The sequence below is a fragment of the Lithobates pipiens genome, unplaced genomic scaffold (assembly GCF_037356315.1).
Source record: "Lithobates pipiens isolate NorthernLeopardFrog02 unplaced genomic scaffold, aLitPip1_a1.2 Scaffold_19, whole genome shotgun sequence".
NCBI classification, from domain to species: Eukaryota; Metazoa; Chordata; class Amphibia; order Anura; family Ranidae; genus Lithobates; species Lithobates pipiens.
In genome coordinates this window covers 108,679,487-108,696,244 of record NW_027507764.1, presented here as the reverse complement: position 1 = coordinate 108,696,244, position 16,758 = coordinate 108,679,487, and the positions used below count along the sequence as shown (strand labels likewise).

Genomic DNA, 16,758 nt, shown 5'->3' with positions numbered 1-16,758 from the left:
GCACCCGCATACAAAAATTGCACTTGGGTTACATGTTACTTATTGCTGCACACACTTGAGTGAGAGCAATAACTCTGGGTCCATCTTAAACTCTAAACTGGTGACTTGTAGGGATTTTAAAGCGTCGCTTCTAGAAAATGTAGGCCTAATGTGCACAGGACGTTTTAAAACTTCCCCTGAACGATTTAACCTGACAGATAGTAAACAACTTTTAAAAACGTCCATTTTGCCGTGATTACGTGTGTTTTAAAATAAATAGAATATAATAGATCAATATTTCTATTTATTTTATTTTTTTAAATAGTAAAAAATGTATGTCCATTAAAAACGCGTTTAGAAGCTGTAACAGACATTTGGCATTTCAAATGCCTCTGAACATTAGTCCCGAACGCATTTTCTGGCTTTCCAAAAGATGCTTCTAAACCCAACTGCCTAGAAAGGACTCTAAATAACCCTATGTACATGTACTGATAAGATAACAGAGGAGAGTTCAGAGGCAGCTGAAAAAAATGCCCAACTGTTCCTAAACTTCAGTATACATGAAGCCTAATGCCGCATACACACAAGTGTTTTTCTGTCTGAATAAACTCTGAGCCCCCGTTCACACCTATGCGAATTAGATGCGCATCCAATTCGCAGGAATGTATCTTGTTCACATATGTGCGTTGCATTCGCACTGCGCATTGCACAAAAAACGTGTGCGTTTTCTGGGCATTGCCGTGCGTATTACAAGCACATTATTCTCTATGGGAACGCATCTGATTCGCAGATGCATTGCGTTCTGAACAAGAAATCTTTCCTTCTTCTCACTGCACCTCCCCCTCCTCTCCCTGCTCAGCTGATGCGCAGAGAGAACGGAGCGGCACCGCTGAACAGCTGCCTTTTCTCTTCACACCGAATTCGCACCGCATTAGTGTGAACCCGGGCTGACGGTTTTTCTGATGGAGTTCCAACGGAGTTCTGCTTAAACGGACTTGCATACGCACGATCACACCAAAGTCCCATCATTTAGATAATTTAGAACGCGGTGATGTACAACACGTGCAATGGGACTAGAAAAGGAAGTTAAATAGCCAGTAGCCCGTTGCGTCATTTTTGGTTCGTCGGAACAGCATACAGATGAACGATTTTTCTGATTTGAATTGATTCCATCTGAAAGATTTAAAACATGTTCTATTTCTAGGTCCATCAGAATTTGATAGAAAAAGTCAGATGAAGCCCACACACACGATCAGAATATCCGATATTATTCTGTCTGACCTTTTCTGCTGGAAAGTCCGGTCGTTTGTATGCGGCATAAGGGTACCAACGTTTGTCACCATTTTCACAAGTGCAAGCAATTTTAGAGTGATAGTAAAGTCTTATGTAAAAAAAAAATAAAAAATAAACATGTCATACTTAAAGTGGTTGTAAACCCTTACAAACCACTTTGACCTACAGGTAAGCCTAGATTAAGGCTTATCTGTAGGTCCAAGAAATATCTCCTAAACCTACATGCCGATGCTAACGGCGATATGCCGTTAGTTGCGGCTCCCGTGCTCATGCACAGGAATGACGTCATCGCTGCTCCGGCGCTGTGAGTGGCCGGAGCAGCAATTCCCGGAAGAACATGGATACTCCATACTACAGGGGACAGCGGTGACATCGCTGGCTCCTGTGTCAGGTAAGTGACACATCATGGGCTACTATGGGATGCATAGTAGCCAATGATGTTTTACCTTTGCAGGGAGACAAAAGAAGAAGTAAACCCAAGGTTTACTTCCTTTTTAACTCCTCTGTGCAGTGGATTTGCTGCCCGATCCTCCTTTTCTCGGGTCCCTCTTTGCTGCTCCTGGCCCCTCCCTCCCGTCAAGTGCCCCACAGCTTGCTATTGGGTCACCTAGCCCGAGCTGCAGCTCTGTGTTTCCATTCAGACATGGAGCTGCCGTTTGGCCTCACCCCATTTCTCCTGATTGGCTAACTGACTTTGATTGACAGCAGCGGGAGCCAATGGCATTGCTGCTGTGTCTCAGCCAATCAGGAGGAGAGTCCCGGACAACCGAGGGACTCGTGGACATCCCTGGAGAGAGATGGGGCTCAGGTAAGTATTAGAGGGTGCTGGGGAGGCTGCTACACACAGATGCGTTTTTATCTTAATGCATAAAATGCATTAGGAGATAAAAACCTTCCAAATTTGCAAATCCTTTAAGGCTTAACACTTTGGGTATCTATTTACTCGGCACAACCTCATCTTTTATATTTTACACAGTAAAGAAGAGGAATAAGCTCCATTCAGGTGGCCACATAGGGGAAGCTACGAGCAAGAACCAGTACATTTCTGCCCTCGGGTGTCGTGTGCAAACAGCAGCAGCTGTCAAGATTTGTACTAAACAAATAACCGGTACCGCCATCGCTCATCTGAGTGGTTATAGAGAGCCTCCAACCGATTCTGGATCCACACAATCTGGCCACAGCTAATCAGACAGTTTGTATGTAGCAACAGCACAGTGTGTTACTGCGTCCAGAGGCAGCGTTTAGCCACCTCTGAATGCAGCAAACAATGCGCCCCTGTGAATGTGCCCCAACGTGACCTACGGGGCATGGAGGGGAGTAGCCTGGAAAAATAAAATAAAATATTAGCATTTTGAGACAAGATATGGAAGCATCTTTATAATGATGTTTTTCTCCTTGGTTCCCAAGTGTCCCTGTCTGCCGGGTCTTCAGGGGGTGTCACGGGTACCTGGGCAACTCTTCTATAAGGATACATTGAATTCATATGTTTGGCCTATAGCAGATCTCAACCCGAACTGGAAGACAATTCTTTAGCTAAAGTATTGTGCATTAAAAAATTATTTGTGGGGGGCGTGGCCTGGACATGGCTGAGTGAGGACGCTTTTGCCTCGAGCTCCCGTCCTCCTCCTGAACACCGGAGCCTACCATGCTCTAAACTACTGACTTTGATCACGGCATGCCAGCTAAGAAGCGGAGAACGGGGGGGAAGATCGGACAGGTGAGACTGCGGGACTCTGGAGGCTCCCTTGACCAATTTCTGCGGCGATCCCAGACCCCCCCCCCCGCTGCACCTACAATGGACCCGCGTGGAGTGGGCGGGGCTGATCGGCGGAGTCAGCCGGCATCTCCAGCGGCCTCCGTGGAGTCGGATTCTTTTACTGATATCCCCCCTGCCTTGCAATCGGGATCGGGAGCCCCGCGGGCGGGCTCCCTGGAGCCCGAGGGTATGGCCAAGATGTGGGCGCTTCTCAGGGCTCTCCCCACAAAGACTGACATAGAGTCTCTCATCGGCCGCCTTGAGACACAGCACCGCAAGGACATGCAGGAGGTGCGAGAGGAACTGGGCTCAGTGACTGTTAGGCTGGCGGCGGGGGAGGCCACTGCAGCAGACCTAGAGACCAGAGTCAGCGCGCTGGAATGCCTGCAAGATGCCCATATCGACGCCGCAACGATGCTCCAGCTGCACCAGGAAGAGATGGAGGACAGGAGCAGGCGGAACAACCTCCGTCTGCGTGGTCTTCCAGAAGCGACCGGACCGGAGGACCTCGCGGCCTCTGCCACTGCTATCTTCCGCACGCTCCCGGGTGATCCCCTACCCCCGACCCTGGAATTCGATCGGATTCACCGTGCGCTAGGTCCGAAGTCACAGGATCCCAGCAGACCGAGAGATGTCATTTGCCGCCTCCACCACTACTCGCATAAGGAATTGATTATTCGCAGAGCATGGGAGGCGGGGGAGACGGATTTTGACGGCGCAACGGTCAAGGTTCTACCTGATGTTTCTAGAGCCACTCTACAGAGGAGAGCCGTGCTCCGCCCGGTGCTAGAAGCGGCCCGCCGGAGAGGTGCTACCTACCGCTGGGGATATCCGCTGTCTGTTATATTCCGGAGGGATCAACGGTCGTTTCATCTCCGGACGCCGCGGGACCTGCCGGCTTTATTCACCTTTCTAGACATTGAGCCCATCAGAGTGCAGAACTGGCTGGCGTTTCTGCCTCCATTGGGGGGGCATTCAGGCTCGCACCCTGCGCGGGGAGGCATCCAGCCGAGATTTCAGAGGCAGCGCCGGAGGTCACGGGCGGCTACTCCGGAGGGGACACGTGAGTTGTGAGGGATTCTCCCTCTAGGTTGCGGACCGGACCCTCGCTACGGGTGTTAGCCTTGCCGGGATAGTGCTCGGTCCCCCTTGAGCCCAGTCTACGTTTCCCACAGATGGTTTCATTTATACCGGCATGGATGCATTGGAGTCCTGACTATGTATGACTGCTGGGGGGGGGGGGTGGGGGCTGGCTCCAGACTTTCCTCAACATTTTTTCTTAGATGGCCGGGTGATACCACTGTCTACGGGTAGCTACCCGTCACGAGAGGGCGGGGTGCCGTGGATCGCCCCTGCCCCATCCGCCCACCGCCCCGCCTCCCTGGAGGACCTGGGCCCCTGGGGGGGGGAGTCCCTCTCCCCCTGTGCTCTGTGGATTGCCTTGTGGGCCCCCCCCCTGACCGTGGGATGTTACCCCCTCACTGCCTCCGGCGCCTTGGAGGGACTGCCGGGCTGCGTCCAACTGAGGTGACATTCCGGATGCTGGACCTGCTGATGTACTATGGGGGTTGCCCCGACTTTGTGACTGTTCATGCGGGGTGCCGGGGGTGCGGGTTCCCCCTCTCTTGCCTTTGGGGGGGGGGCGGCCCTCCTGGGGTGGTGGGGGGGCCATTTTTGGTCCCCCTCCTCCTTCCGGGTGGGATGACTGCCCCCCCCCCGGCTGGTGGGGGACGGGGATGTTTTGGCTGGGGCGTTCCCCTGGTTAGCTGATTGTTACATTGTTTTCCTCTATGTTTTGCCTCTGTTTTTTATAGATCTCTGTTGGGTTCTGATTCCGCATATTTATAACCCTGAATGTACCGGATACTGCTCTATATATGACTGGGGGGGATTGGTCGCCAGGCTGTAAGCCCAACTGAGCGGGGTGGTGAGTGCAGATGCGGGTGCGTTGCGCCTGGTACCTGCCACGCCGCTGCAAATTATCCCCCCCCCGTGCCTGCTGAGAGACCGAGAGGGGAATTCTCGGTTGCTGGAACGGGGGATTTTTCACTGTGGGGCTAGAGGTGGGAAATTTGCCGTGGTCCTCCAGGTTTTCTGATGACATAGACCCGGTTGGTCTCGGCTGAGTGACCCCTGGGATGGGGGGGCATGGTTGGCTGTTTCTGGGGCGGAGTGGGCGGCTGCTCCTTGTCTTTAGTTTCTAACCTTCCCTTTTCCCCCGTTGTTCAGACCTTCCCTTCCAACTCCTTCCCCCCCCCCCTCTTTTTTTTTTTTTTTTTCTCTCCCTCTCTGGTTGAGGATGGACAGTCTAACTCTATACTCCTTGAATGCGAAAGGTCTTAACACTCCAGAGAAACGCCGTATGTTGATGCACGACTTGAAAAGAGCAAAAGTTGATATCGCCTATATCCAGGAAACTCACTTTAAAGAGGATAGGTTGCCAGTTCTTAAGAACAGATTCTTTCCTTTGTCATACCATTCCACTAATAAAACGAAATCCCGGGGAGCCTCCATCCTCATCTCCTGTAAAGTGCCCTGGACTCTTACGGATTCTAGGATGGACCCGGAAGGGCGTTATGTCTTTCTTAAAGGTCTAGTGGGAGATGTGCGGTTGACGCTAGCGAATGTCTATGCCCCAAACGAAGGCCAGGACGCGTTTGTGCGACGTGTTTTGACTAAATTGACTGACTTTCAGGAGGGCCAACTGCTACTGGGGGGGGACTGGAACGTGCCTCTGGCCCCTCACGTGGACACTTCGGCGGGTTCGTCCTCCTTCCCTATTAGTGCCCGTAAACGTATCACCAAGTGTCTCCATGAGTCACAACTGGTAGATATCTGGCGCTTACAACACCCGGGTGAACGGGACTATACGTTCTATTCCCCTCCCCATAGAATATACTCGAGAATAGATTTTTTTCTAATACCCCATAGACAACTGCATGCGGTTCAGGCCTCCTCTATAGGTCAAAGGACATGGTCGGACCATGCCCCCACTATATTGACCTACAAGCTGTCCGCCGATTTATCCCGGAGGGCACGCTTCTGGCGTCTTAATGAAAGTTTGTTACAGAAACCGGAGATACTGGACGAGGTGAATAGGGAACTTACTTTCTATTTTCAGACAAACACAACGGCTGACTCCTCTTCGGGGGCGGTATGGGAAGCACACAAAACAGTTATTCGAGGTGTCCTGATTAAACACGGTTCGCGCATTAAGAAGGCGACCGGGAAACAATTGGACTCGCTCCTGGCCAAACTTCAGGTTTTGGAGCTGCAACACAAAGCCTCCCTGGATCCATCCGTGGAGGCTGAACTTTCCTCTCTTAGGAGCCAGGTAAATGACCTCCTTGGCTACAAAGCCAAGGCAGCGTTACAAAAATGCAGATTGGTAGCCTATGAATCCGGAAATAAGTGCGGACGTATTCTGGCGCGGGCGGTCAAGGACATTAAGACACGGACCTATGTCCCCCAAATTAGGTCGGCGGCAAATGTGAATGTCGGCCTCCCGCATCGGATAGCGGATGAATTCAAAACCTTCTACCATACCCTCTACAACCTACCACCCCCACCGGGAGGACGACCTCTGATGGAGGCGTATGTAGCTTCCAGCCAGATCCCTACATTATCACCTGACGGAGTAGCCGAGTTAGAAGCCCCAATAACTTCGGAAGAGTTAGAGTTGGCACTTAATACGGCTAAACCCGGGAGGGCTCCTGGACCAGATGGCTTTACTCTCCCGTATTATAAGACCCTATTCCCCACCCTTAGCTCCCATATGGTGACCTTTCTTAATGACATAGGGAACACAGCCACCTTCGCCACCGATACCACTCGAGCCCATATCGCGGTCATTCCTAAGGAGGGCAAGGACCCCATGGCCTGTAGTAGCTACAGACCGATCTCGTTGTTGAACACTGACCTTAAATTATTCACCAAAATATTAGCAGCCCGATTGACCGGACACTTACAATCCCTAGTCCATTTAGATCAGGTGGGGTTCATCCCTACTAGGGAGGCCAGAGACAGCACAACTAAAGTATTGAATTTGATCCACATCGCGAACCAGACTCAGACCCCTTCCGTTTTCTTAAATACAGACGCAGAAAAAGCCTTTGATAGGGTTAACTGGGAGTATATGTTCACTGTCCTCCGCCATATAGGCTTAGGTGAGAAAATGACTAGGTGGATAGCCCAATTATATGCTGCCCCAACGGCACAAATTAAGGTGAATGGGATCCTGTCGGAACCCTTGCCAATTACAAATGGAACCAGGCAGGGCTGCCCATTGTCACCCCTCCTTTTTGCCCTCTCCTTAGAACCCTTTTTATGTAAAGTTAGGAATAACCCCGATATCCGCGGCATTGTCGCGGGTGATGCCCAGTTCAAGGTCTCTTCATATGCGGACGACCTGCTGTTTTCCCTCTCCAATCAAGGGATATCCCTACCAAATCTCCTCAGGGAATTCGAGGAATACGGGCAGATCTCCAATCTAAAAATTAACTACACTAAATCGGAGGCCATGGGGGTAGCACTGCCGCAAGCGACCATACGGGGGCTCCGTTCCAACTTTAATTTTAAATGGACATCCACGGCTCTGTCATACCTAGGGACCTTTATCCCTGCAAATCTAAATCATGTTTTTAAACTTAACTTCCCTCCCCTGCTGGCCAGAACCAGGACCCTATTAGAATCCTGGAGTATGGGCCTTCACTCCTGGTTTGGCAGGTGTAATCTTCTTAAGATGTGCATCTTGCCCAAATTTTTATATTTGCTGCAAGCACTTCCTATTTCGGTCCCTACGATGTTTTTTAGACAGGTACATGCTCTGTTCGCCGGCTTTATTTGGGCACATAGAAAACCGAGACTAGCCCGGAATTTACTCTCCATGCCCAAACTCTATGGCGGCCTCGCCGTTCCGGATGTCAAAAAATACTATCAAGCGGTTCATCTTGGTAGAATTATAGACTGGTGCCGACACCAAGATCTGAAGCTGTGGATATGTCTGGAACAGGCCCAGACGCAGGTGCCACTACGGGGAGCTGCCTGGTGTTATAAGCATCTCCCAGCCCACATGAAGAGACATCCCCTGATGGGGACGACCCTCCGGGTGGGATCACAGCTATACTCAAAAGAGTCACTGTCCACACCTACTTCTCCGCTATATCCTATTATAGGGAACCCGCAATTCTCTCCAGGGCTAGACACCCAACTTTTGCAGGCCATGTCCAGTAGACAGTGCACACAAGCACGACACTTCCGGGCGCATGGGGACTGGCCGTCCATAGAGACGCTCTGTAACACATCGGGACCCTATAAACTAGCCTTTTGGACCGCGGTCCAACTTAGACACTTTCTTAGGGCTCTCCAGAACCCCCTGCGATTTGACGAATCGTTGACCGACTTTGAGGAATACTGCTCTGGTACCGGGGTGCTTCCGCGAACGCTGTCCACAATGTACAACCTTCTTATCACACCCGTGGACGACGCTCATTTGACCTTCCTGACAAAATGGGAGGGGGAACTGAACTGTAAATTTACTCCGAGCCAGACTCAAAGTATTCTAACATTGGCCCTAAAGTCTACCATCTGCACGAACATACAGGAAACTAACTACAAACTCCTAACGAGATGGTACTTAACCCCTCAGGCTCTACACTCCTTCTATCCGAGCGTCTCTGCGCTTTGTTGGAGATGTGGACAAGAGCAGGGCACGTTGTTACATATATTTTGGTCATGTTCGAAGTTGTCTCATTTTTGGTCCACGGTCAGGACCGTTATTCAAAAGTTTACGGAATACAATGTCCCCAATGACCCGGCTTTCTTCCTACTGCACGTTAATACCATGTCCGCTAAAAGATACAAGAAATCCATCCTACGTCACCTAGTAAATGCGGCTAGAGCATGTATACCACTCCACTGGAAAAGCCAGACCCCTCCATCGGTGGCGTCCTGGATTCGTAGGGTGGAGGACGTTAGTAAATTGGAAGACCTGGTGCTTACGGGGAGGCAACAGCAGGAAAAATTTAGGAAAACATGGGCACTCTGGCACCAGTTCATATTCTCATCCGAAGGAGTATCATTAAGGACCGTGTAATATGGTCAGCGTTATAGACTACGTATGGGTTGGGGCAGTCCTGATTCAACCAGAATTCCCCCCCCCCCTCCCTTTTTTTTTTATCTTCCCCCTCTCCCTTCCTTTCCCTCATCATCTCCCCTTCAATGTCCCTTTCCCCCATTACCAATGGCCTCTCCCCTCTGGCACTGGGTTTTTGCCGGGGTACTGAGATTCTGACGAGGGCAAGAGCTGAGGGAACTGAACGGACTTAGGCTCTTGGATACACTTCTGGCTTCTTAATGGAGATTTTATGCTTGGATAAGCGGTAATCACCGGATGGCAGATTGAATTCGATCTTCCATAGAGCTATGATTAGTATGCCATGTAAGTGTGTACTGTATACCTACCTTCCTCTTGCTTTCGGTAATATATTTAATATGTATTTCCCTTTCCCTCTCTTCCCCTTTGTGTATCACATTTCTATGTTATATGTTATGTCCATGCCCATGTTGGGCATTGTTTGAAATTAATAAAAATTTATATTTGAAAAAAAAAAAAAAAAAAATTATTTGTATCTTTTTTTTTTGTTTGTTTTTATTTATAAAAAATACTCCTTTTACCCCAAGGGGGTTTTACAACGCTGTCACTGACTGTCTCCATACACTTGTTCCAGCATACACTGAAAATCATAGTTCTGAACTGGCTAACAGATGGCAATATTAGTGAACCTGTATAACGTGAGTCAGTGTGGTTCTCCACTGAGGTCACATGTGATAGGACAACAATACAGGAACTTAGTTAAAAGACAGTTGTCACCCAATAACAAAAAGAGCCCTAACAAGGACCTTATTAATATAAAAAACAAACAAAAAAAACACACCTTTTAAAAAATTGCTATAAAAGCTGAAGTTTAGGAAGGATTTTGATTGCATAGTTGCATTAGTACAGCTTGGACCAATGCAAGTAGAAATATCTCACACCTGACCAATCGCTGTGTAACCTGCAAGTAGTCACAGGTACTACATTGAAATTGCTGGCGCTATATAAATCCTGAATAATAATAATAGAAACAGACATCTGCGGATCTCTGCAATTTTTTCAATGAAGGGGGTAGGGGTGCAAAACATCGTCACCGATCCGTGATCCAAGCGCGTCAACCTGTTCGAATCGGCACACCATGCGATCTGCAGAGCGCTCCACTGCCTTGGCCATAGGAAAGGCCGCGGCTTCGGCCTAGCTCCGGAGCAGCGGCCATCTTGGTACACCCGGCGGCGGCCGCTGTTTCATCAGAAAGTAATAATAATAATTTGAAAAGAAAAGCGCCCCGCCCCCCTGTGCTTGTGAGCAGAGGCGGACACATACGTGGGTTGCACACGCATATGTAAATGGTGTTTGAACCACACATGACCTATCACCACAAACATTATAGTGAGAGCAATAATTGTAGCGCTAGACCTCCTTTTTAACTTTCCACTGGTAACCTGTAAAACATTTTGAAAGTGTAGCCTGAGGAGATGTTTAAGTATTGTAGTTTGTCACTATTCCACAAGTATTTGCAATTACAAAGCAGGACATGGTTACGTATCTATTTACTCAGCGTAACATCATCTTTTATATTTTACAAAGAACAAAAATGGATTATAGATTGTGCTATTTTGCAAAAAAATGAAAGTGTTTTTTTTTCAATTGCATTAAAAAACAATATGCTGCGCAAATACCATACAGACATTAAAATTGCAACAACCACCATTTTATTCTCTGAGGCCTCTTAAAATTTTATATATCACATTTGGGGGTTCTAAGACTAGATTCTCACCTGTAGTTTTAGTGCTTTTTGCAGATTTGCTCCACAGAACATGTTCCATAGGAAACCATGTTAAATGGGCTGTAGTGCAATTCTGCAAAATGCAAAAAGCACTAAAACTGCATAGGTGTGAATCAGGCCTAAGTAGCTTCCTAGTAAAAAACAAAACTAATTTTTACATGTAAACAAAAGGCGTCAGACTGGGCTTGCTCTTCCAGTGGTTACAATAGTGAAGTTCCACTTGTATTAGTACAGAAAGCAGTTGTGTGGCAGCACCGGTGCACTCAGTCCAAATCCCAAGCAGGACATTATGTGCATGGAGTTTGCATGTTCTCTCAGCACTTGTGTGGGTTTCCTCTCACACTACAAGGACAGGCCGGGCTCCTAGTAGATGTATGTAGAGTATATGAGCCGGGATTAGGGTGACAGTCCAGTATGTATAGATGGACCTATAATGAATGGGGGGGGGGGTTGTAAACAACAAGGGAACATGTGAATCAAGCAGTGAATGGGTCATCCGCTGAACATTGGCAGGCGATGAATGATTGGCTGCACATACAGACCAGGAAGATTCACCTGCAGTGAATGTAGGGTGAATACACTGATGATCAATGTGCCCTGTGTTGTAGGAGAGCAGCACAATGATTGGACACACACAGGGCTCCTCCCCCTGTCAGTGATTATTATGGGGTGTGGTGGTGTCCCCATGATGAGTGTGTGATGACAGGGGACACGGTGTTGAGTGGGGGAGGGATATGTCAGGCTCATACTCACAATGTATTCTCTAACTTGGCTGTGAAAGTTCTGCTCTCTGATGGTCACTTCGTCCTCGTCCATCCTTCATATTGCTGGAGCCCACCATAGACTAAGACTGATACTGCTGATGACCCCGAAGAGCATCCTCCCCCGTCCGGGATCACAGGGAGGAACAACAATAACAAAGACCCGACCTCTGGCTCCTCCCCCCAGGGTTCCGCACCACTCCTTCTTCTCCCTCCACACACCGCTCCGGCCAAAACACTGGCACACACGCCGCCTGCTCGTAACGCGCCCGCTGATTGGTCCGGAGGTAGGGCAACTCTGGGTCGTGGCTTCTGTTCTGATTGGCCAAGTGGTTAGTTTCCCGCCTCCTCTTTTCCTGTCAGTCGCTGTACTGCAGTGAGGGGAGGCAGAGGGAGCGGGGTGGCCAATGACGGCTGTGTTAGCGCCACACGTGATCAGAGCCGGGTGGTTGTCACTGTGTCACACACCGAATGGAAAGTTCGTGTGGAGTCCTCCAAAACAACCACATAATATTGCCTGGAGTACTGGTCATGGTTGCAATGCTCTGCAGGTGCCTGTCATGTACTGCTCATGATTGCAATGCTCTGCAGGCGCCTGTCATCTACTGGTTGGTCAAGGTTGCAATGCTCTGCAGGCACCTGTCATGTACTGATCATGGTTGCAATGCTCTGCAGGCGTATGTCATGTACTGTTCATGGTTGCAATGCTCTGCAGGTTCCTGTCATGTACTGGTCATGGTTGCAATGCTCTGCAAGCGCCTGCCATGTATTGGTCATGGTTGCAATGCTCTGCAAGTGCCTGCCATGTACTGGTCATGGTTGCAATGCTCTGCATGTGCCTGTCATGTACTGGTCATGGTTGCAATGCTCTGCAGGCTCCTGTCATGTATTGGTCATGGTTGCAATGCTCTGCAAGTGCCTGTCATGTACTGGTCATGGTTGCAATGCTCTACATGTGCCTGTCATGTACTGGTCATGGTTGCAATGCTCTGCAGGCTCCTGTCATGTATTGGTCATGGTTGCAATGCTCTGCAAGCGCCTGTCATGTATTGGTCATGGTTGCAATGCTCTGCAGTCCCTGCCATGTACTTGTCATAGCTGCAATGCTCTGCAGGTGCCTGTCATGTATTGGTCATGGTTGCAATGCTCTGCAGTCCCTGCCATGAACTGGTCATGGTTGCAATGCTCTGCAGGCTCCTGTCATGTATTGGTCATGGTTGCAATGCTCTGCATGTGCCTGCCATGTAGTGGTCATGGTTGTAATGCTCTGCATGTGCCTGTCATGTACTGGTCATGGTTGCAATGCTCTGCAGGCTCCTGTCATGTATTGGTCATGGTTGCAATGCTCTGCAGGCTCCTGTCATGTATTGGTCGTGGTTGCAATGCTCTGCATGTGCCTGTCATAGCTGCAATGCTCTGCAGGTGCCTGTCATGTATTGGTCATGGTTGCAATGCTCTGCAAGCGCATGTCATGTATTGGTCATGGTTGCAATGCTCTGCAAGTGCCTGTCATGTACTGGTCATAGCTGCAATGCTCTGCAGGTGCCTGTCATGTATTGGTCATGGTTGCAATACTCTGCAAGTGCCTGTCATGTATTGGTCATGGTTGCAATGCTCTGCAGTCCCTGCCATGTACTGGTCATGGTTGCAATGCTCTGCAAGTGCCTGTCGTGGTTGCAATGCTCTGCAAGTGCCTGTCATGTACCAATGGTTGCGATGCTCTGCAGGCTTCAATTCAAAACATTAATAAATGTACATTTATTTCAATATAGGCTTATGTATTATTTGTTTTATGGAAGTTGGAAAAGGTTGTTACACTTATCTGATACATTAGTGAATGAGTTCATATTGACTGCTGTATATAATGACAGGCGTCTGCAGAGCATTGCAACCATGTATTCCTCCAGACCTCTATGGAGGTACACAGCTCTGGGGCTGGAGGAAGTAATGATGGACGGGGAGTGTGGTGACGGCTCCAATGACCTCTATGGAACTTGTAGTATTCCATTCATAGATCTTGTGGATGGATCCATGAATGGATGAGGAGGCCACGGAGGTTCTGCCAAGGATGGCAAGGGAAGAGTGACCCCACGATTCAAGAAAGAGGGGAGTGGTTTGCGGGAATGAGGGGGGACACCCTAAATTGGGTGTAAAATGGTGGACTTAGCCTTTAACCACTTGCCTATGGGCACTTTTACCCCCTCCCTGCCCAGACCAATTTTCAGCTTTCAGCACTGTCACAATTTGAATGACATCTGTGCGGTCATACAACACTGACATTTGTATCATATTTTTCCCACAAATAGAGCTTTCTTTTGGTGGTATTTAATCACCCCTGAGTTTTTTATTTTTGAAAAAAGGCCACCATTTTTCTCCTTCACTGATGTCACTGATGAGGTGGCACTTATGAGTCTGCACTGATAGCATATGTGTGCATACATACAGGCACACCTAAATTACTCCCTGCAGTGCCAATTCCTCCTGCTTCCTGGTGCCCCCTTCCACCCCCCCCCCCCCCCTGCAGTGCTGCCAGCTTCCCTCCTCGCCCGGTGGCTGCTGCAGGGGATGCTTCGAGATGGAGAAAGGGGCTGGTAAATATTTACAGTGGGGAGTAACAAGTACATCACCCTTTGGGGCTGCTTTTCTGCAAAGGGGACAGGAAGACTGCACCGTATCGAGGGGAGGATGGATGGGGCCATGTATCGTGAGATCTTGGCCAACAACCTCCTTCCCTCAGTAAGAACATTGAAGATGGGTCGTGGCCGGGTCTTCTAGCATGACAACGACCCGAAACACACAGCCAGGGCAACTAAGGAGTGGCTCCATATGAAGCATCTCAAGGTCCTGGAGTGGCCCAGCCAGTCTCCAGACCTGAACCTAATAGAAAATCTTTTGGAGGGAGCTGAAAGTCCGTATTGCCCAGCGACAGCCCCGAAACCTGAAGGATCTGGAGAAGGTCTGTATGGAGCAGTGGGCCAAAATCGCTGCTGCAGTGTGAGCAAACCTGGTCAAGAACTACAGGAAATGTATGATCTCTGTAATTGCAAATAAAAGGTTTCTATACCAAATATTAAGTTCTGCTTTTCTGATGTATCAAATATTTATGTAATGCAATAAAATTCAAATTAACTACTTAAAAATCATACAATGTGATTTTCTGGATTTTTGTTTTAGATTCTGTCTCTCACAGTTTAAGAGTACCTATGATAATAATTACAGACCTCTACATTTGTAGGTAGGAAAACCTGCAAAATCATCAGTGTATCAGATACTTGTTCTCTCCACTGTAATTTAGCGGCCCCTTCCTTTTTTTGAGTAAACACAGTGAGCGATCTTTACTAATCACTCCTGTGTGCATTCTTAACTGAAGCATAGTAAACTATGTTTACTGTGCTTCAGTTTATGAATGAACAGAAAACCGCTCGGCACACTTCCCATTCATTCACTGTCTAGTGCAGCTGAGTCTGCAAAGAAAGGGAGTCGGAAGTCTCTGTCCTCAGTCACTTTCTCTGTCTCATCAAAAGTGAGACATTGGGGGTCTCTAGACTCTTGATATTCCACCAAAGCCCCCAACAGGGCTGCTAAAATAAAAAATATTGTAAAAAATACTAAAAATAAAAAACTACTGACATTGTCCATTGCCCTACTGACACCAAGCTCTGCTCTACTGACCACTGATCTGCTCATATACACGAATGTGCGTTTGTGCTCTGGGGTGCACACCAGTGACCAATAGGCAGCACTGATTGGCGGCACTGGCAGCACTAATGGGCACAGGTTGGCACACATGGTAAATTGCTGCTGCGATTGGCCCTTTACCCTTACGTCCACGAACACCCTCCTGGCATTGGAAGCCGTCTTTCGGCTATAGCGCGGGCAGCCAACACAGATGCTGCACAAACTGTTGGAATGCATTGTTTGTGTATTTTGTGCAACAACTACATCAGCCAGTAGATGGCAATGTTTATAAGTTTGTAGCTGCATCTATGGTAAACTCAATGTATTTTCTCTGTGTAATAAAAGTTCCTGTTTCCTGTCTGCAGTTAACATCTTGGTGCCGGCCGCAAGAAAATATGCGGCCTCTCAGCGAGTGGGCTTTGGCGCTAAGCGGCCACATACTTGTGTGAATTGGTGCAAATACAGCTGTGTCGAGAGCTTGCTTACCAGCAGCTAACGTAAAGTTTCTGATCACTGCTTGCGATCAGGAGCTTTCCGATAATGTGACAGCCAATCACAGCAGTCACATGACCATAAACCCATCCTCACTTCCCAACATCCTAAACCTCTTAAAGGGCCCGGAGGCACCAAGAGGTTAAAGTGGTTCTAAAGTCAGAAGATGTTTTATCTTAATACATTCTATGCATTAAGATAAAACACCTTCCGTGTGCAGGAACCCCCCCTAATACTTACCCGAGCCCCATCTTGATCCAGCAATGTTGCAGGAGAGTCTCGGCTGGACGGGACTCTCGCTCTCTCTTGGCTTAGACAGCAGTGGGGTGCCATTGGCTCCTGCTGCTGTCAAAGTATGTGAGCAAATGAGGCGAGAGAGGGGACAGGGCCGAGCCATGGCTCCATATCTGAATGGACACAGCAGCGGCTCGGCTCAGTCCAAGGGGAGTCTGATCATTGCTGGAGGTAAAGTAACAGCAGTTGCCACAAAGGGACGACCACTCCTGTTACCAGAGGCATGTTTAGAAGGGAAGAAGTTCTGAAGGAGTACCAGAGCAGACACTTCACTAGCCGGGGACGGTGAAGTAAATGGGAAAGCTTCAGTGGAGACTCATCCAGGAATGCAGCGGGTAGCTGCGAGTAAAGCTTGAAGTTAAGTACAGCGGTTAGCTGTGGGTGAAGATCGAGGGATCCAGCAGGTAGCTGAGAGTCCAAGAAGTCTAGTGAGAGACGACGAGCTGAGCTTAAAGGGGTTGTAAAGGTAAACGTTTTTTCACCTTAATGCATTCTATGCATTAAGGTGAAAAAACATCTGACAATACTGCCCCCCCCTCCCCCCGTTATACTTACCTGACCCCTCGAAAGTCCTGTGCTCATCCCCGACATCCTCTCCGCCGATCAGCCTGGCCGCTGATTGGTT

At 48.8% G+C, this 16,758-nt stretch overlaps 1 protein-coding gene across 2 annotated transcripts in view; it reads right to left on the bottom strand.

The window, feature by feature from the left end:
• LMBR1 (limb development membrane protein 1) overlaps positions 1–12,041 on the bottom strand; it is a 251,676-nt gene extending 239,635 nt beyond the window's left edge. The window contains exon 1 of one of the 2 annotated variants that reach the window (XM_077491150.1): positions 11,662–12,041. In XM_077491150.1, coding sequence (XP_077347276.1) covers positions 11,662–11,724 — 63 coding nt within the window. In that variant the 5' untranslated portion in view covers positions 11,725–12,041. The remainder of the gene's footprint in view (positions 1–11,661) is intronic. The other variant, XM_077491148.1, reaches the window with a different exon arrangement.
• Positions 12,042–16,758: the final 4,717 nt, after the last annotated feature.